The sequence below is a fragment of the Aspergillus nidulans genome, chromosome VIII, assembly GCF_000011425.1.
Source record: "Aspergillus nidulans FGSC A4 chromosome VIII".
Lineage (NCBI taxonomy): Eukaryota > Fungi > Ascomycota > Eurotiomycetes > Eurotiales > Aspergillaceae > Aspergillus > Aspergillus nidulans.
The window spans coordinates 739,199-758,940 of record NC_066264.1 but is presented as its reverse complement, the minus strand read 5'-3'; the positions used below and the strand labels follow the sequence as shown (position 1 = coordinate 758,940).

At 50.9% G+C, this 19,742-nt stretch overlaps 10 protein-coding genes across 10 annotated transcripts, besides 1 other annotated feature; 5 read left to right on the top strand and 5 right to left on the bottom strand.

Annotated features, from left to right (window-relative positions):
• Window positions 1–19,742: part of a sequence feature (contig 1.18 602..175793(-1)) that runs on past both edges of the window.
• ANIA_01329 (FAD-binding oxidoreductase) lies at window positions 1,515–3,258 on the top strand (the record flags this gene model as incomplete). The annotated part of the gene is made up of 4 exons (XM_653841.1): window positions 1,515–1,616; window positions 1,689–2,189; window positions 2,275–2,866; window positions 2,984–3,258. 4 exons carry the CDS (start codon window positions 1,515–1,517, stop codon window positions 3,256–3,258), a joined length of 1,470 nt encoding a protein of 489 aa, XP_658933.1.
• On the bottom strand, window positions 3,282–4,953 carry ANIA_01330 (uncharacterized protein). The gene is made up of 3 exons (XM_653842.2): window positions 4,256–4,953; window positions 3,610–4,209; window positions 3,282–3,561 (listed from the first exon to the last, which is right to left on the bottom strand). Exons 1-3 carry the CDS (start codon window positions 4,848–4,850, stop codon window positions 3,344–3,346), a joined length of 1,413 nt encoding a protein of 470 aa, XP_658934.1. The 5' UTR covers window positions 4,851–4,953; the 3' UTR covers window positions 3,282–3,343.
• Window positions 5,226–6,983, top strand: ANIA_01331 (SUR7/PalI family protein). The gene is made up of 2 exons (XM_653843.2): window positions 5,226–6,253; window positions 6,304–6,983. Exons 1-2 carry the CDS (start codon window positions 5,848–5,850, stop codon window positions 6,891–6,893), a joined length of 996 nt encoding a protein of 331 aa, XP_658935.1. The 5' UTR covers window positions 5,226–5,847; the 3' UTR covers window positions 6,894–6,983.
• ANIA_01332 (protein exgA) lies at window positions 7,620–8,846 on the top strand (the record flags this gene model as incomplete). Its single annotated transcript, XM_653844.1, has 1 exon — window positions 7,620–8,846. One exon carries the CDS (start codon window positions 7,620–7,622, stop codon window positions 8,844–8,846), a length of 1,227 nt encoding a protein of 408 aa, XP_658936.1.
• ANIA_01333 (protein tctexA) lies at window positions 8,821–9,966 on the bottom strand. Its single transcript, XM_050613162.1, has 5 exons — window positions 9,950–9,966; window positions 9,719–9,790; window positions 9,595–9,633; window positions 9,427–9,501; window positions 8,821–9,360 (listed from the first exon to the last, which is right to left on the bottom strand). The coding sequence occupies exons 2-5, from the start codon at window positions 9,743–9,745 to the stop codon at window positions 9,076–9,078; spliced, it is 426 nt and encodes a 141-aa protein (XP_050468999.1). The 5' UTR covers window positions 9,746–9,790; window positions 9,950–9,966; the 3' UTR covers window positions 8,821–9,075.
• On the top strand, window positions 10,416–10,971 carry ANIA_01334 (putative vacuolar transporter chaperon Vtc1; the record flags this gene model as incomplete). Its single annotated transcript, XM_653846.2, has 2 exons — window positions 10,416–10,571; window positions 10,634–10,971. Exons 1-2 carry the CDS (start codon window positions 10,538–10,540, stop codon window positions 10,969–10,971), a joined length of 372 nt encoding a protein of 123 aa, XP_658938.1. The 5' UTR covers window positions 10,416–10,537.
• ANIA_01335 (WD40 repeat domain-containing protein) lies at window positions 11,558–12,940 on the bottom strand (the record flags this gene model as incomplete). The annotated part of the gene is made up of 4 exons (XM_653847.2): window positions 12,877–12,940; window positions 12,789–12,810; window positions 12,245–12,740; window positions 11,558–12,199 (listed from the first exon to the last, which is right to left on the bottom strand). The coding sequence occupies exons 1-4, from the start codon at window positions 12,896–12,898 to the stop codon at window positions 11,558–11,560; spliced, it is 1,182 nt and encodes a 393-aa protein (XP_658939.1). The 5' UTR covers window positions 12,899–12,940.
• On the top strand, window positions 13,298–14,788 carry ANIA_01336 (uncharacterized protein; the record flags this gene model as incomplete). Its single annotated transcript, XM_653848.1, has 1 exon — window positions 13,298–14,788. One exon carries the CDS (start codon window positions 13,298–13,300, stop codon window positions 14,786–14,788), a length of 1,491 nt encoding a protein of 496 aa, XP_658940.1.
• Window positions 15,048–16,086, bottom strand: ANIA_10183 (uncharacterized protein; the record flags this gene model as incomplete). Its single annotated transcript, XM_653849.2, has 2 exons — window positions 15,048–15,618; window positions 15,719–16,086. 2 exons carry the CDS (start codon window positions 16,084–16,086, stop codon window positions 15,048–15,050), a joined length of 939 nt encoding a protein of 312 aa, XP_658941.2.
• On the bottom strand, window positions 16,358–18,620 carry ANIA_10181 (uncharacterized protein; the record flags this gene model as incomplete). The annotated part of the gene is made up of 1 exon (XM_050613161.1): window positions 16,358–18,620. The coding sequence occupies one exon, from the start codon at window positions 18,618–18,620 to the stop codon at window positions 16,554–16,556; it is 2,067 nt and encodes a 688-aa protein (XP_050468998.1). The 3' UTR covers window positions 16,358–16,553.

The window sequence follows — 19,742 nt, the reverse complement described above, 5'->3', positions numbered from 1 at the left end:
GAAAGTCGCCCTCTAACGGGTTGCCGGAGCAGGATAAACAGAGGCGTATTTGCGGCTAGATTGTACGCGAGCAAGAAGATAGATATTCAACATAAGTTTTCTGCTCGGGAGGCCTATCTTGTTACTGGAACGAAGCCCTCAGATAGTATATACATGACGTTGGAAGCGTACGAGATCACATGCTGTGGCGCACTACATGCTTAATGTTACAACCTGCCACCGTCACGGCCGTGGTAAGCGTGGTCACGCTTGAAGACAAAAATGAAGACTGAGCTGCTGCCTGTCCACCATCATTTCAACGGTGCTTATTCCGGTTCTATTCTGAAGACTTTGAGTTTGATCAACTGTGTGCAACGTTTTTTCTTTATCTTATTATATATATTTTATACTTTTTTTTCCTTTTGTAAAAGGGAGCGTTTTGGAGCGGGCAAGAAAGATTAAGATTATGAGAGAAGATTAGAGGCAGGAGATGAAACGTTTCCCCGGCGAGGAATTTGCTTCCTACTTTGGATGAACTCAACCTGGAAGCCCATTTTCTGTCAGGCAAGCATGAATTGGTATTTCGATCCACGTTTCGAGTTTTTGCTTAGACGACTCGACTCAGGTAGGGCTGCCCTACCCCCCAACTCCGGCTCGGAATTCGAAATGCGGCTGCGGAATGACATTGCATTTCTGGGGGTAAATAACATTATACATGTATCGATGCTAAGATTTTGACCCTTGTTCAGGATAGAGTGGTGTTTGTATTCTACGCAAACTAGTAAATTCAACATAAGAGAACGCATAATATCGCGGAAGAGTATCGTCTATCGAGTAAGGCAGGAGCCAGCTCAAGAAGAGCCGTCCGTAATGTTCGCGTGTTTTAAACACCCATACACTATTTCGTCAGCAGCGAGAGGTGTGTTTGGCCGTGGCCTAAATTCCCGTTGGACTTCTGCTTTCTGCCTACGTTCTACTGTAGGTGGTTATCGACCCCGGCCCAGTGACCGAGTTACCAGCACAAAGTAATTCTTTCACGAGCCATTGGGATCTTCTCTGGCCCTAGTTGACAGTATCGGTTCCGTTCATAACCCATGTAGTAGTGATTGCAAGTAGAGCTGGACCCGACTCAGATACGATAGGGCTGCGCTGCCCTAACCCCAGCGCCAAGGTCAGAGTCATTCCTTAATGAGTTTGCACACCAGAGTATATTCGGGAGAACTGTTCATCGTTCATGCCCAATTGCTTCAGAAGAACAGATCCTGGAGCCTCAGAGGCACCGGGCAAGGCTTAAATGCAGCTAAACATCCCGCCGTCTTTAAGCACCGTTTCTGCATGGCACTAACTGTGCCGCTTGTGCATTCTTGGCATAAAGTGGACTATACGATTCAGTGAACATGACCGTGCATTTGTTGGAGTGCTCCAAAGTACACAATTGTGGGAATTGGACGGTAGATCGGTGACAAAAGCTTTAAATTGACGACGATCGCCAACTTGATACTCCAAAGGTTCCGAATTTTCAGCTTCTCGTCAGGATGAAAGTCTGCCCGTACAAAGCCCTCTCGGTGCTTGAGAGTCTTGGCCTCAACGCTCTGTCCTACAAGACCTGTCCAGCTACAGCATCAGTCTCCGCCTGCGTAAGTCAATATACAGCACCTCTCAGTACATCCATAGACCGGGCCATTCTTTGCTGAAGACAAAGTGAATAGTGCACAGCACTCCAGTCCACCTCCCTCAAGACCTCCGTCCACGACCCTTCGTCCCCAGCCTACCACATCTCGCAAGCAAACTACTGGCGCGTTGACAACACCCAATTCTATCCCTCCTGCATTGTTCAGCCACGCTCAGCGTCCGACCTTTCCACAGCCCTCTCCGTACTAGTCTCAACCAACGACAATACGCCGCAATGCCGGTTTGCCATCCGCGCCGGCGGGCATAGCACGCTCGTCGGTGGGACGAATGTCGAGTATGGGGTCACCATCGATCTCTCGGTGCTGAATAGGACGGTCTACGATGAAGAGAAGCGCATTGCGTCGATTGAGCCGGGAGCCAGGTGGAAGGACGTTTATGGGGCTCTTGCGAAGTACGGGGTCGGTGTTGCCGGTGGACGGGGAGGGACGGTAGGCGTAGGCGGGTTTCTGGTGGGTGGAGGGAATTCGCATCATAGCGCACTGTTTGGATTCGCTTGTGATTCTGTGGTCAATTTCGAGGTAGGCATTTCCATCATCCTCAAACTCTCGAGGCTTCACACGGATCCAGAGCTACACTGACCACGGCCAATGCGGACGGATGTAGATCGTCCTCCCCAACGGCACCCTCACCACCGCAAACAGCACCCATAACCCGCGCCTTTTTAGAGCTCTCAAAGGCGGCTCCGGCAATTTCGGAATAGTAACGCGCTTCGACATGGAGACGTTCCCGCAGCCGCGCAACTCCATATGGGGTGGGATCGTCACATACGAGCACGACGAGACCAACGTCAATGCCCAGATCAAAGCCTTGATTGATTTCACAGCGAACGTCAAGAACGACCCCTACGCCTCGTTGATTCCACTGTACACGTACATCTCGACGATGGACAGACCAGTCATCGTCAACTCACTCGTTTACACGAAACCCTATGCGGACCCGTATCCGGATGCGTTTAAGCCATTTTATCTGCTGTCGAATATCTCTGACACGACCCGGCAGACAGACCTTGAGGGGTTGGTTGGAGAGTTAGAGCCGGAGAGTGGGCTGCATAGTAACTTCTTCACGGTGACGTTTGCGAATGACGCAGCGATCTTGAAGAAGGCGGTTGAGATCCAGGAACGACTGATTAGGCAGGTCAGAAAGATTGCGAAAAGCAGCGAGTGGAATATCAAGAGTCTGTATCAGCCGTTGCCGGGTTTGTTTGCGGAAATTGGGACGAAGAAAGGGGGCAATGTGCTGGGTTTGGATGAGAGGAGGGATTGTATTTGTAATTCTCCTTTTGGCCTATTTAAACAATACTAACCAGCAGTAGTGGACCTCCTTTGGCTTACCTGGGATCATATCGACGATACGGCGCTGTTTGACTGGGTTGGAGAGACATTTATGAGTGAGCTGGATGACTTCGCGCGGTCTGTTGGAGGCGAATATCCCTATGTCTATCTCAACTATGCGGCCGAGTCGCAGAATCCGCTGCGGAGTTATGGAGAGGAGAATCTCGAATTCCTCAAGGCTGTGGCAAAGGAGTATGATCCTCATGGCATTTTCCAGACGCAACTTCATGGGGGGTTCAAAGTTACTTTGGCGTAGCCGGCCGAGATTCGTGATAAATACGTGGTCATCTCTCGTGATTATAAATATTCTATGGTCATATGTACAGTACAGGATTATGTCTCTAAAGCCAAGCGAGAACCTGGAGTCCAACAAAGAAGAGCACAGCGCTCATCATCGCCCCGGGGCCCAAGCTGGAGGCTGCGGATAAAGTTCCGCAGCACGAGTCTCGATCGTAACTGACGCCGTTCATGTCGGCCGCAACCTGGAAAACCGACCCGTTAAAATTGCCTTCATTGTAATAGTCGACTAGCAAAAAGTTCGGAGGGCGATTCCATAGCGCTGGTTTGGTTAGTACCTGTCAAACCAAGTTCGAGAATAGCTACTTACTGGTACAGTTTTCAGCCATCCGGCCCACACTGCCGTAGCCATGGTCGGCATTGGTCTCGTTGAGCAAGGCCGTGTTTGGTATGAGCAGATTAAGGCTGGCGATGCTGAAATCAATGTTCAGGTTATGGTTGGCCATATACATCCGTTTCCTGGCGTCTTCCGCTGCCAAATCAGGCGGGCGTTGCACGGTGCAAGGGAAGTCGCGGTCCGTAGGAGAGAAGGGTGTCTCCCACATCTGCGAGAACTCATCCATCAACCAGGGGTAGGCTGTCTGATTGGCCTGATAGTCCATGAAGACAATCGCCCGTTTACCAGACAGGATAATGCTGCCCAGCGTCGGCCAGTCATCAAGACCCATAGGAATCATGGGCGGTGTAAACACGAAATCCATCAGGCCCGAGTTCTCCATCGGCGTTGTGAAATTTCCAGGGTCGACATAATCGTAGTTCCCGATGAGAATTGTGACTACATCGTAGGGGTGCTGCCTCAGCCATTCGGTAATGTTGCTGAGATAGTCTTCCAGGGGCCCGACATTCAGCAAATCGCAGCTGGTGTGACAAAGATACATCGTGCCATTCATTATGTGAGTTTGAAATTGCACTATTCAGTCAGCTCAACTTCTGATTCCATCGGTGAGAATACATACGCATTCGGACCCCGTCGTCCAACTGGTAATGCACGTCCAGCGCTTGATTGGCAGCGACATTTCCTTGGGCCACGAACGGGCTGTTGTGGGCAGCAACCTGCGTGATATTGGAGTATTTTCGGTCACAGAACTCGGGCCAGCCATTGCAGGGCTGTGTGTTGACGACCGGCGTCTGGGACGGGCTTGGAGTAGCGGAATGCGTCGAGTTCCCCGTTGAATTGCCAGATATAGTTGTTTGGCCTCCTATCAGCACAGTTACCGTGTCGGAAGTACTTGTAATAGTCGCGTTGGCGGACGTTGTGGCATTGGCGTTCGGGGTGCCCGTCACCTGCACGGCCGTTGAGCCGATCACCGTGCCATGGGTTCCGGTAAGGTAGACGGTAGTCGAGTAAGTAATATAATCCCCCGAAGGGACGGTGGCATCATCCACAGTGGTCGTGATAGCGCTCGCGATTTCAGCTAGAGACTGCGAGATGGCTTCCTCATTGGAATCGGTGGTGGTGCTGCTGTCGCTGTCGGAGTCGGAGTCGGAGTCTGTGTTTTGGGAGAGCACCCGACTGGCGGCCAGAAGAGTCAGAAGCCAAGTTAGCCTCATTCTGGAGGCGGTATTGGCAGAATTAAGGATAACTTCAAGATGGAGAGGACAGCCAGGAAGCCAGGGGAAAAGACAAGAGAGTACTGAACAGACAACGTCACGGCCGCCCAACTCGAGAAACCTGATGAAGGAGCAGATAAACTGCTCCAGCTGCTGCAGCGGGTGTGGCGAGTGTGGCTGCGCTAAGTGAAGTTCCGATCTGCCTAGCATAGCCGCCAATAGTACGGCTTCACAGGGGCGGATCGTCGGTGGGTGACGTCGCCGGCTGACAGCCACAAGCCCAACAACGGTCCAGACTTTTTACTTTTGATGCCCGTTAGGTCACCGCATTCTGAGCTGCAGATGCAAACTTACGATCGTGATACAGCATTTAATGTACACCCTACAATTCTAAAGACTCCAACACCTTGTTGGGGGTGACTGTGCGAAGTTTATATCATTATCAAGGCACAGCAGAAGGAAGCCACGACTGGCCCCTAACCCCTGAGCTGTCCAATTATATTACCATTCAGTTTCTGATCAACTGAAGATCACTAGTGCTTCATCGTTGCGGCCTAGAGTGGATGCGTCGGAGAGCTCGACGGTGATCCCTCTGGCCACTTTTACTGTAGCTACCAGCCCTGCCCAAGCAGAACCTTCATTTTGACCCTGCTCCCTCCACTCTTTCATGCTTTCATGCTGATGCTCAATTCTGGGCTACCATCTCTAAAAAACACATTTCGTTATCTTTACTCGCCTATTATTTTTTTTCCCATTTTTTTTTTCCTGCTGCTCTCGTTGGTCACCATAATCTAACGTCATTGGGTTTCTTGGGTTTTCTTTTGTCGCGCTGACTTTCTCCTTGGACTATCCTGATCACTTTCATATCTATTGTTATCGTTACTCCGCCTCACCCGTCTTACTCGACCAGCGTATTTATATCTACCGGTCTACTCAGCAGTTGTATTTTAAACATTGTTAACGTGTCTGCCCGTTCATCCCGCATCGGCCAGGGTCTATGGCGGTGCTACCTCGCTTCCGCAAGAGCTCGGAGCGGCCGGCCTATGGCCGGAGTCGACGAACGGTACTCACACATCGCATTCTACGGTCGTTCCTTCACCTAATCGCCTGGATATTTTTACTTCTCGTTGTCATTGGGAATACCTCGGACAAGCCCGTTCTCCGACAGACGTACTTCTTAAAAATCGACTTGTCCGATATTATCCCTCTATCCGTACCCAACGCCGTCTTCATCAACAGTATTGCGCGATCTATCGGCCTGCATGATTTCTACCAGGTTGGACTCTGGAATTTTTGCGAGGGCTACAATAACGAAGGCATCACCCACTGTTCGAAGCCCAAGACACTATACTGGTTCAACCCAGTTCAGATTATCCTTAGTGAACTGCTTTCAGGAGCATCCAGTACGTCCGCTTCTCTTTTGATGATATCAAACACACACTGACCGCTGTAGTTGCTCTTCCATCCGACATAACGGACGCCCTCGACCTTGCCCGAGCCGCCTCCCATTGGATGTTTGGTCTCTTCATCACCTCGACAGTGCTCACATTCGTCCTCATCTTTGCATCTCCGCTTGCTGTCTCATCGCGCCCACCGCAGACCATCTCTTCCGACCCAGGAGTCAATCGGTTACACCCTCCGCACCGCCGACGCACTTTCATCTTCTGCCGCGCCATTCCATTTACGATCATCACCTTCCTAACTGCCATCTTCACAATCGTTGCCGCGGTCATCGCGACTGTTATGTTTGTCTTGTTCAAGAATATCTTCACTAGCGGTGATGCATTTGATCTCAACATCAGGGCCGAATTGGGTACCCGTATGTTGGCGTTTATGTGGATCGCTGCAGCGTTCAACCTTATCGCGTTCATCATCGAACTGGGTTCTTGCTGCGCTGCCTGTTGCGGTGGACGAAAGGCGCGTAAGGCGCTCAAAAGTCACCCTGAACCTTCCACGGGCACTGCTACCGGCAGCGCTACACCCGAGATGCGCGAGAAGAGTAGCCCGCACTCACGCAGTCCGACGACATCTGAACATCAATAAGCAGCCTATCCTGGTATCCGTTTTGTATATACCAGCGATAGGAATCATCCTTAGGGATCATCAATATATATGCAATATTACTCACGGAAAGATTCAGGCTATAAACTCGAGGAAGATAGACGGGTTTGAGGTGTAGGCGGGCTCAATATGCTATTATATACATTTGCTACGATGTTACGGTTACGAAATACAATTGACATGGCTAATTGTTTATCGGAATTCCCGCACCTGCTAACCTGAACTCGGAACCTCCTTCCGGAGTCTGGAAATCCCGGCAGATCGGCGTAGGACAATCTGGCCGTTCCCGCCTTCTCGCATGACCCGATGCCCTGGCGTTCGACAAGCACCTCCAATTTGTTCCCCACACCCCAGATTCTGCACCCCAGAGAGAGACCCTGATTCGTTCATGCAACCACACCAAGTCTTTCGCTACCTTGGCATTAATCAACACCGGCCGGGCAATCTATTCCGGCTCTTTTCTTATTTCTTCTAAAGATACGGGATATCCTACTTGACTCCATAACTACAAGCGTAAGTGAGTATACCTCGGACTATCCACAGTGCGCCGCTATCATAACGAAGAATCTGGCGAGTCTACGTCCAATGCTTGTCCATAATAGTAAAATCCCCCGTATTTAAAACCTTTTCATGCCCCCAATCCCGACTCATGTCTAGATGTGAATACGCATAGCCCACCCATTTCCCGTTGTACTGACTGTACTCACTATGCATCCCCTTCACCTCCTGACGACAGCCCTCCTCACAACATGCACATCCTCTTTGCCTTCCTCCCTCTCTCACCAAAGACCTAAATTTGATGACTCTTACACGAAAGCCTTTCAGCCATTCTCCTGGTCCAGCGCTAAAGTCCGCGGCGCAAATCTGGGCGGTTGGCTTGTCCAGGAAGCCTCTATCGACACAGCATTCTGGAACACCTATGCCCCAGACGCACCAGACGAATGGACACTCTGTACAACACTGGGCTTGAAATGCGCATCCGTCCTGGAGCACCGCTACGCCACATTCATCACAACATCCACAATCGACACCCTTGCTTCTGTCGGTGTGAATCTCCTGCGGATCCCCACCACGTATGCTGCATGGATAAACCTCCCCGGGTCCGGTCTATATAGCGGAAACCAAAAGGCCTACCTCCGAAAGATAACGGAGTACGCAATCACGAATTATAATATGCATATCGTTATCGACGTGCACTCGCTTCCAGGTGGTCTAAATGGGCTCGACATTGGCGAGAAGAAGGGAAATTGGGGTTGGTTCTATAATGCCACCGCATGGAACCACTCTCTTGAAGTCGTTGATGCCGTGGTGGAATTCATCTTTACTTCGAGTTCGCCGAGGTCCTTTACGCTAGAGCCTATGAACGAGCCGACTGATCGGAATCGGGACGATGATCTAACGATGGCTGTTTTTGGGACACCCGCGGCGCTGTCGGATCGTGCTGCGGCTTATGTCATGAGCTTTTGGAAGGCTGTACTGGAGCGCGTGAGGACACTGGAATCAGGAATCGGGTCTGGGATAAGTGGGACTATACCCGTCGCTTTCCAGAGCTTTAAATTGCCCTCCTATTGGGGTGGGAACTTCACCGCGGACTCAAATGTCGTCTTTGACGTGCATAATTATTACTTCGAGGGGCGGAATACTACGTCTGAGAACCTACCGACATATATGCGCTCTGATGCAGAGGAGAAGTCAATAACTGGCAATGGGGTTCCTGTCTATGTTGGCGAGTGGGCGATCCAAGCGGCGTATAACAACAGTTTTGCGTTAAGGGAGAAGAATCTGAACGCTGGTTTGAGCATTTGGGAGGAGTACATGCAGGGCAGCGCGTATTGGACTGCAAAGTTTGAAGGCACTGATGAAGTCAACGGAGAGGGGAATAAGAGTGATTATTGGAGTTTCGGGGGATTTATTGAGCTAGGTTATCTTGGCTGATCGATCAATTCCTTCCTGTGCGTATCAATGGTATATAGCATAGATATACCAAGCAAAATTCGAGAGAAATCACACTATAAGCACCGGGCTCCATCGAAGCAACGTAATCAAAGACAAGACCAGTATCAAAGTTCAAGGCTCAATAGTTGAAATATGCAATATCAAGAATATGTAAAATATCACGATGGTATATCAGTTGTTTTCTCTTTCTGATTCCGTCCCTCGCCAACTAGCCAAGTGCAAACCATGTCACGCTCACGACCACGTCCAACCCCTTGGCATCGGCGCCGGGGTACTTGAACGTCCACATTCCATCGCGGTTAACGTCCCAGAACGCCCCAGAAGCGGAGTGCATGCCGCGCTTCCCAGTGTTGGCGGCGGAGCCGTCTGCAGCAGCAGACTTGTCGATCAAGCCTTGTTGCACAATGGTGCTGTTCACGGTGAAGCGGTATGGAGGAGGAGTGGATAGTGTGGAAGGGGTGGTAGCGGCAATGAGGGCCTTGAGGATGGAGTTCTGTCACACAAATCACGTTAGATAGTGTAAGTCCCGGCAGCTACGGACCGTAGAGTTCAGGCGTACGATTATCTCGGAGTTCCATTTTCCGACCTGGGCGTGGTCGTATCCATCTGCTTTGTCAAGCGCGGAGTCACAAGCCTTGTTGTGCATGCGTTAGTCCGAGTTTTTTATGTGGCAACTTAGGGTACACGGTGCACCGGTCTGACACCCACAATGGTTTCAGGGACGCACCTCTGTGGCAATCTTGGTCAACTCCGCGACAGGAACAGGCTATTGTAGCAGAAGTTAGCGATCGCTGTTTTTCCTTGCCGATATCACGCGTTAAAGGGCCATCGTGAGATTGTAATTCACGTACAGTAGCGGGTGAGGTCTCGACAGCCATTGTGTGTATGTAAATGCGCGAAAGGCTTGGGTGGTTGTTGAGAGTCTTTGGGACGAAGTCAGTATGTCTGTTGACGTTGAGAGAAGGCTGGCCTGTGACGTTGCCCGGTGAAGGTTGTGGGCAGAACCAGAGATAGATTGTGGGGGAGAAATGTAGACCGACACCGGCGAAGCGACAAATCCGGGGAAGGGAAATTGCACTTACCTAGAAAAAGCAGTTTTATGCAGGATTGTATCACTGATTGACTTGACAAAGGTCACAGAGAAGGATCAGGGTCCTGTTGCTGCTGAGAGGACAGGACACTCGGTGCCATCATGGACGACTTCGCGGCTGGTGGTTGGTTCAATTTGGACTAGCCTGGCCGACGCTATGCCGTAGCTGGCTCGAGCCAGTATGTCGTTACCACATCTGGATTAGCCTGTTGCTTGTCACGACCGACATCGGCACCGGCGCTACGTTAGTCCGCAAGCGCCTAAGGCCACCAGACAAGAAGCATACCGCGTGCACGTGGGTGCTTTCAGGCGCCTAAGGACGGCAGAAGAGCCACTTCGGCCAATTCCGTGATGGCCCGGCCGCCCCATCTGGCATCCGCTCACCACACTCAAGCTCTGATGTCCAATCAACCAGATCACCACAGTCAAGACCTTTTAGCTTCGTACCGCACTATCCTTGCGTCGTATATATCGCTTGGTTCCTCCGCTTTTCGTTTTTTATACCACTGTCTGACCTCCTGCTCCTGATTTCTGACTGCTCGAAGCTATCTAGCTCAAGCTATAGCTGTCACCCCGCACAATGTCGAGCCAGCCGCTTCTACAAACTGCTCCAGGTTCGTAATCTCCAGTTACCTAGAAGCGAACCCTGGGAGCCACTACTTATGCCAGGAATTAGGCAAACGCATTGCCCTGCCTACGCGCGTCGAACCGAAAGTCTTCTTCGCTAACGAACGTACCTTCCTCTCGTGGCTTAACTTTACCGTCATCCTAGGCGGCCTGGCTGTTGGCCTTCTCAACTTCGGAGACCGCGTTGGGCGCATCTCCGCCGGTCTCTTCACCGTCATTGCTATGGCGGCCATGATATATGCCCTCGTGACCTTCCACTGGAGAGCGCAGAGCATTCGAAAACGAGGCCACAGTGGCATTGATGACCGGTTTGGGCCAACTATCTTGGCTATCTCGTTACTTGCAGCTGTTGTAGTGAACTTTGTTCTACGTATGTTGCAGGATTAGGCGGAATGAGGATGAATACAGCTACGCTCGAGCGCATGCTATATAGGGTATATTCTTGGTTACCTGTTTGTTGGCCGCCGGCTGGTCGGCCTCGAAGCTTAACGATGCTACGTGGATGCATGTATTTTTATCTCATCGATTCGACATTGACCGAATTCCGATGTTTGTACCGTCGACCGACTGTTTACGCTTTTGCCTACCAGTCTCTTCATCCTGAGATATTTTTGCACAGATCTCTGTTCCTCTTGATTAGGCGATGGGCGTTGTGTTTGGACGCATTCAATGGAAACTTCTATTATTCGGGGTTATTACGTTCCTTACTGGCATGAATATCGTGTAAAACGCGGAACCCATACAAATAACAAGCTGTGCCTAAAACAGTCGCAGAATACGCGCTTACAGAACCAGCAGCGGCAATCACCAAATATTTCGAAAAATTGCTGGCTTTCATGAATAATTCTCAGTTCTGAACTCCAAGGTATCGGCAAACCCCGACATGTCCAACCCAAACGCCATGCTAACCCACAAAAAAACATACTACGAAAGAGGAAATGGAGACACGGTACGTTTCCATATGAACGTAAACTCAGCGAGGCTCCGAGTAGTCGTTTAGTGCAACACACACTGCCCCGCGATGATGCCCACTATACTGACGTATTATCTGACCCGAGGCAAGTTCCCAAAGACGCGCATAGTGGTCACTAGACACAGTAACCAGATAGGCCGAATCAGCCGAAAAAGCACAGTCCCAGACCCATCGTTGGTGATTTGCAAGAGTCGTTTCGAGAAACAATGTGCCTGTATTTGGATCCATGGGAGGGCCATCAGGCTGTACTGGAAACGATGGCGGCGGCTCAACATTGTTAGCAGGTTGCGTCCCGTTGAGCAGGTGGAACGGAATACTATCAGCTTTGCCCCGCTCAAGTTGCATTGAGTTGCTTTGACTTTCGGAGCCTGCAGAAGACGGAGACGCCGGTTTTACTTCTGCTGCAGACGGTGACTTGACCTTTGATCGGGCGGCAGCTGCAATTGCCGTCTTTGCTGGAGGGAAGTCCAGGTCGAGATTCCATACTTTAGCAGTATGGTCAGCGGAGCAGGTTGCTAGGTGCTTGACGTCAGGCGAAAGGAGGACACGAGTCAGGTAGTCCTTGTGGGCTTGAAAGGTGCAAATTGGGACAATTCGAGTCACTTCGGCCTCTTGGATCATGCGCCAGATATACACATTTCCCTAATCAATCAGCATAGTTAGGAAAACATTGCAAGGTCAAAATACCTTCTTATTACCAGCACAAAGTAAGGATCCGTCGCTGGCGACGCTGACGCTATGCACGGCAACGTCGTCCTCCGGAATCAACTGATGTGTGCAGACACTCTCTCCAAGATCCCATACCCGAACAATGCCAGCACGGTCACCGCTGATGAGCTCGCCCTGGTTTGGATGTATGACTACGTCATTCACCGGGGCTTTGTGTGCGTAGTTGCGCTGGAGGCTTCCTGTCCTGGTGTCCCAGACCTTTACTGTGCCGTCTTCAGAGCTAGTCACCATCCACTTTCCTTCGCAGTGAAATGCTACGCCAGTAATGTTGTTTGTGTGACCTTCGAATGTCATAACAGGATTTGGATTCGTGGACTTGATGTCGTATAATTTCACATTGTTGTGACCGGCAGCCGCCAGATATCGCTTGTCTGGTGTGATGCAGAGACGGTTTACCTGGGAGTCGGGGTGCTGGATAGTCCGCGAGCAGATTCCCGATAGAGCCTCCCAGAACCTATCAGGTATCAGGATACTGTCCCGTGCTTGTTGAGAATAGACTCACCGAATGGTATGGTCATAGCCGGCTGACATCCAGTCATGGTCAATTCAACTACTCTTAAAACACTCATCCTGCAGAAAATATCACTCACCAGTACAAAGTATGACACTCATATTTGCTATCCAATCTGAGCGCTGCTAAATAGAAGACAAGTCTGACGGTCCCTGCTGACAACAGGAGTGTTGCGAAAGACTGCTTGAAATCCTGCCGGTTTTATGCCCGAGGGCCCGTGAGCGGTCAGTTGAGCGGTGTATTAAAGTACATTTTCACGACGGCACTAGCACCTAAACATTTCTTGTGCCCGTTTCATTTTCCTCTTACCATCTGAGTTGACTTGGTTCTATTTATCATATGTCCACTTTCTGACTCGACACGATCACGTCTCTGGCAGGCCTGGTTCAAAGTGCCCACCAGACGTCAGAGTTGAGTCGTTGAGACAGGTAGGGTGACTGAGTCGTGGTTCGAAGAAGAAAACGCGTGGCTTGAGTTATCCTGCCTTGTCAGGTTGGGAAATGAGTAGAGGCGCGGTTGAAGGTAACTCTACCTCCCTTCGTCCTGATCCTCAAGAGCAAGCTCTTATGGATTCTCATCTGTACATGAATGAACTGGGGCTTACACCTTTCCCCGGGTTCCAGCTGCGGGGCGATTCCCTACAGGGCAAAGAGCAAGAATGTTCCGTTGAACATGCACTTGTCGATGCCGGCAGACGCGGTGAAATAGATCAGGCGGGCGGTGAGGCCGTTGCTGAGATTTCCGGCGTACCACGGACGGGTCTCGATGAGATCAACGCAGGAGCGAATGCTACAGTTAATGACATGAATTATTCGTACGACCCTCTGTTCGATTCTACGGTTCCGGAGCTTGATTTTGTTTTCTCCCGCAAACGAAGCGCAGAAGAATTGTCAGATATTTCCTCCGAGAAACGGCAGCGACAGCATGCAGAATCCCCCGATCAAACGCCTTCTCTTACGACCAACTCGACGCATGAATCACATGCATCTTTCTTCGACACTTTCGACAGTCTATTTGGAGGCGGGATCGAATTACCCTTAGTACTACCCGACGAACCTCTACCTGATTTCAGGGAGATACCCCAGGCTCCGTCTAGCCTGCATAGAACAAGCGAATTCACAAAGGAGGGATTCTCTTTGGATGAGCAAGACATTCTTGCCACCACCACACGTGAATTTTTGCAGGTGCGGAAAGAGCCTGAGTATAAATCTCCTTATCCTGTCTCGGGAGGACCGCTAGGCTATCTTCCTTCAAATCCTGCGCTTCACGTAACATGCGTTGCCGTGGGGGACGAGAAGATGCTTAATGAAATCCAGAGTCTGCGGGCTCAGCTATACCGGACGACACGTGAGCGTGACCAGTATAAGAAGTCACTTTTGCAATATGCGGAACTGGACGGTTCTGGAAAGTCACCGGAACAGTTACTCCGTGAAGAAAATGCGATGCTTCGGCGTGTATCAACACGACACCAATCCCGAGTGGAAGAATACAAGAAGGAAGCAGCCGCGTGGAGAAACAAACTTCACGAGGTCAGTACACTATACAATAATCTCCTGTATGAAATCGAAGTTACAAAGCGGCTTCCCGCTATTTCCTTGGTTCCAGCCGAGTACAAGCCACACCAATATGGACAACAAATCGTGCCGCTACCTTCTATGCAAAGTGCGGGTGCTGGCAACAGTCAGCCTGCTGGATCTCCAACACGGCCACTAGGGCAACAAATCGATGCCGTCACGATAGATTTGACCCCTAAGTCGTCGTTTCCGCAAACATCCACGAACTCTATGCCTGCGCAGGTTACACATGCTTACAACCAGCCATCTGGTCCGCCAGCACGACAACCTAAACAAACGCCTGAAGCTATTATGATAGATCTGACCGAGGAAGATGAACCGCTGCCTACTCCTCCACCTGAGCCAGAAGGTGCGGCGCTCAAGTCGTTGCGCAGCAAGAAGTATGGTTGGCTAAACGATACTTATAAGTCCACTTAGATCTGCACTTCCCCCAGAGTTGAGGACGATGAGCTGGCTGTTACGATGGAGGAAGAATCATCACGGACTTGATTATAGAGATACCCTGTTTGCATTTTGACGGTTGCATAGCGAGGCCATGTATGTTAGCGTATGCTTTAAATTTGAGATATGTATGCTTGAACTAGTACCATCAAAATGACGAGTTCGGGAGCTAATTGCAGTGGATGACCCTGAAGTGCGCACTCCTTTATACTAGACTATTCGCATCCCTTAATATCTATAACCTCCTCTTCTTCCTCCCTGCACCCTCACCACTCTCCCTCAGATCCCCTTTCTCACCCTCATCGCAAACCCCCAACCCAGACAAACCAAAATGCCTCACCACCAACGCCACCTTCTCAATATCCTTACAAGAAACCCGTTTCCCTTCGTCAGCCTCCTCATTCAACCTCGCCCTCAACCCTTCCACCCTCTCCCACAACCTCCGGTATTCCGCGACATTATACTTGACATTCGGATCCCCGTTCGGCTTCACCTCTTTGCTTTTTTTCGAGGAAAAAGACGAGGACGGGTAAACACCAGCACAAACCCAAAGATACACGTCGTCACTATAAAACGGTATCATCTCCGGACAAGCGACGGACAGAATCAGTGATGCTGTTGCGGGCCCAACACCGCGAAGGGGCGTTGTAAGTGTCAACAAGGCATTCTCAATCGCCTCAAACCCATCCTTCCCTTCAACAGATCCAGGTAAAGACGAAAACGCACTCGCCGTAGTGTCTGATATGATCTTCTCTTGGTTTTGTCGGATCATGCCAAGGAGGGTTGGGCGGTAAACGCCGTGCTTTCTAGGAGTAGGTTGTTAGTTATTGCGTGTCATAAGTGCCACTTTTTATACACTGGTGTACGTGGGTAGTAGGTCGGAAAGGGGATAGACGGCAAACATACAACTTCCACTCCATCAACTGGACAAGTTCCTCCCTAGAAAGATGGCCTCCGCTTCCTCTTTCATTACCTAGACGTCTGTCCGCAACAAGCCCCGGAAGGACATCATACCGCCACTCATCCAGTTCCAGGAACTCTCGAACCTGCTCAGAAACAGAGTCGAGATCCTCCTCCCTTTCGTTTTCAGACGGCGCAGTTCTTTTGTGAGTCTGGGTCTTGTTTGTCTTCAGATTTGATTTTGTTTTAGATATTGATCTCAACGTCGCAAGGGCCTTGGTGCGCGTTATTTGCCGTACAGTGGTCTCATATGCACCGAGGAGGGTGTCAAATGTGGCTAGGGCTATCGTTGAGGGATTCAGGTCTAGAGTCATGCCTCTTGTCTGCAGAATTCTTGGGTTACGTGCTTCGAAGAAAGACAAAATACAATGGCGCCAGAGATTGATGTTTAGATCGCGATGGTGGTAGAAGTATGGAAGTGGGATTCAATTGGTCTCGGGTCGTCATTTTGCGCGGCTTTACCGGGCCCAAGGTCTTCGAGTCAATTTTAGCTGCGGACGGTTGCGGCTTATTGTCCGCTAAGGATTCCTACTACTACAGGAGTTGTATCTTTTGTGGATGGATTTATCTTCAAGCAGCCATCTACCTCAGCGATAATATCAAATTGTTTGCTTTAATACATCATGAGTCATAAATGAGCCAGAACGTCCCCGCAAGCCAAACAGAGCATGGCCGAACAAGCCTCAGCAAGGTCTTAACGTATCGATTCATACACGGTAGAAGAGAGATACATGATCAAATAGCAAAGGGCCGAGTAAGAATGGCGGAAATTCTATCTTCTTTATCGATCAGGAGATCGCTTGCTATCCTTCTTGGCCTCGCCCTGGTCGGGGCTTGAGCTTGGACTTATAAAGCTTACACGCTTCTCCTCTTTGCCCCGACTGAGCGGAACGACTGACGACGAAATCGGGTACTGTCCTTTCTTTCGTATGCTGCCATGTTTCAAAGGCTTAGCGGCACTGCCTAGCCCTACGTCTGCCTTAGGGTTTGAATCGCTGGCAGTAGTCGAACCATTCGTATCGTCGTCCTCGACATCAATGAGGCCGAAGTCGTCCCCATGCTCTGCATCAGATGAGCAGGGCCCGGGGCTATCAGAATCGGACGCCACTTCATAGTCGTCATCATCGCTCACAAGGCTGGGGGCTTGATTTGACTCAACAGTGTTTGGGCTCAAATCCAGCTCCCGCAACTCGTTCACTTGAGGGCCGGTCGGCGGATAAGGAGACTGATAAGGCACCGACGGCCGGGTAGGCGTCAGTGTCTCCAGCGCAAGGGGCTTATGATTTGGCCGCTCGACGCCCTTGTGGCCATCAGGGCGCTCAGAGGCTGTCTGCGAAGCTGTTGTTCGCATTGGTTGGCGTCCAGCACGGGTTGCGAGCGGTTTATTAGGCTTTGTCTTTACGGACGGCGTTGGTGGTTCAGGCTCCGGTTCCGAGTCGCCCTCATCAGAAGTGTATTCATTGAGGTCCACTGCGGTTTTGGCCTCTCCAACTAACTGGCCAAGGTCGAGACCAACACCTCGCATTTTCATTAAGGACGATAAGTGTGGAGTATCCTCAGAAGCAGTAAAAGCGTCGTTTGCAGCTTTCGTCGCAGGTTTGTTTGGCCCCACTGGCGTATTTGATGAAGTACGAGGTGTTTCCACCGTCGATGACCGCTTCAAGAGTTCCGTATCCGATGATCCTGACGCTGATGGCGTTCTAGGTGTCGATTCGATACCATGAGCGGAGCGGATCAAGGGATGGACAAAACCGGGCGTTAAGCCAGTTGAAGGTTCATTTTTGCCACCAATAACGGCACCAGCATCATCCACATCGACAGGTTCCCCAGAAGCCATCGCGGCAGCATCGTGGCTTGCGAAATTGCGGTTATGCGCGATACGACAGTGGTTAATGAAGCCCTGTGTGCTGGAAAAGTTGTCTCTCCGGCAATCTAGGCAGACTAATTTGACAAGAACACCATCCGACTTTCGTCGGATAATCATCGGTCCAGCTCGCTCTTTAGGAGCTGGGTAGCCGCTGGGTAAAGATTGAAGCTTCGTCCCAGTAGATCCCCGTTGAGGTCTTGTAGATTTTCCAGCCAAATAGGCAGTGTCGATAGGATTTCCGCGCGTTGAACGGCCTTCCAGAGGAGTCGTCGCGCCCATGCCCATAGGTGTCATCGGTTCAACCTCGCCACCATCAAAACGGGGATCTGGTAACAACCATCGAGAGTAGTGGCGCGTGTAAGGGCCGTTTGTGACGCCCCAAGGCGCTGGAGAACGCGGTGCAGGTCCATTTCCAGGAGCCCATACCGACATTCCTGTTCCGTTGCTGACTGAAAGCGATGGACCAGTAGCGTGCGAACCGGGATAAGGGATTTCGGCGCATCGGCGCAGTTGCTCCAAGGCGACCTGACATTTAGCGATCTCTTGGTCGATAAAGCGAAGTTCGTTATGTTTCAGCAAAACCTCAAGGCTCAGCTGAGCTTCAAGAGTTTCGCGCAACCTGTCTACATTGACCTTGCGCGCTGAGCCCTTCTGGTCGTCGCGCGAAGGAGCGGACGGGTCAGAGCTACCTCCATTCGACAATAAAGGTGGCATATCTGGGGCGCGCATCGCAGTCTGGTCGGTGAGAGGCTCCGCTGGTATATCGCTTGCATCATCCTTGCCACCCTTGCCAGTGGACGGCGCAGAGGTGCGCTGCTCGGAGATGTGCTTTGCTGACGCATCACTAATTCGTAGCTTTGTTGCGACCGGTGCATCTCGAGTGGTAGTTGACTCGCTCGAGTCAGATCGCTTCCGCTTCAACTGCGGCAGCGCAAACCCGTTCACGCCAGGAGGGGCGCAGTGAGGTGAGGTCGCAAGCATCTTGACCTCTTCGGTCATTACCTTATTGCCCCCAATGGAAGAGGACCAGGGAAGCAGCCGAAACATGCCATGCGAGTTGTTGTGGCAAAGAAGGGCGCTAGCGGACCAGGTGTAAGCAATGCAGGGATGCGATGCGACACGACCTGTCTCAGAAGTAGAGAGGGGGGAAAGGAGCGGAAAGTTAAAATGGAGAGAAGAATATGATTATCTGACGAGCGTCAAGACAATGCACCGGTGCATGCGAAACGCGAAGTCGATCCGAAGTAGAGTTAAAAGGTGATGAGGCGTCCAGTGGCCCAGTGTTTGCTGATCGGGCGTCGTTTGCGACCGGCGGCGAACAGCGGACGGCAATAGGCGGACAGGCAGACCAGGCAGGCAGACAGCAAGGGGGCAAGAAACAAGCCGCCCAGGTTGCCAACGCGAATGAAAAGCGACAAATACAAGTTGGAATAAACGCTATTATATTTGCAAGAAAAAAAGAAGCAAGATTCTCAAAGAAAACCAGCAGAAGATAAGCAACGACAAACACAACAGACGCGCAAGTGGTAAGGATAGCAGGGGAGTCGGAGAGTACAGAACAGGAAGCTCTCGACAACTCACATGCAGCCGGAAAATCGAGTGGGAACCACGGCTGTTGGGAGAAGAACGGTGGCGGGATCTATTAATAAAGATAGGAACAGGCAGCAGACGACAGAAGGTTGGAATTAGTAGGAGTACAGAGTAGAAGTCCGTCCAGGGACTGGTTGCGTGACAGCAAAAGTATGGGGAAGCAGAGCGACGAGGAGGAGGAGAGAAAATGGAAAGGGGGAGTGAAGAGTGAAGCCAGATCGGGCGAGAAGAGGGAGAGTCAGGAAGACAAAGACAGAGCGACCGAGACAAGGCACAGAGAGGAGGTGACGAGGCGAAGGAGCAGGCAGGAAGTTGAGCGCCACCGTGATTGGAAGACTAGCAGCATACAAAGAGCAGGTTTCCTTCTCTTTCTCCCTGACACGTCAAATCGAGTCTGGACTGGTCTTTGTCTGACAGCCAACAGCCACTAATCATGACCTCACTTTGTGGACGACTCGGCGCCTGTCCAGTCAAAAGGTACTGCTATCTTTTAGGTAGATATATGTCCCACGG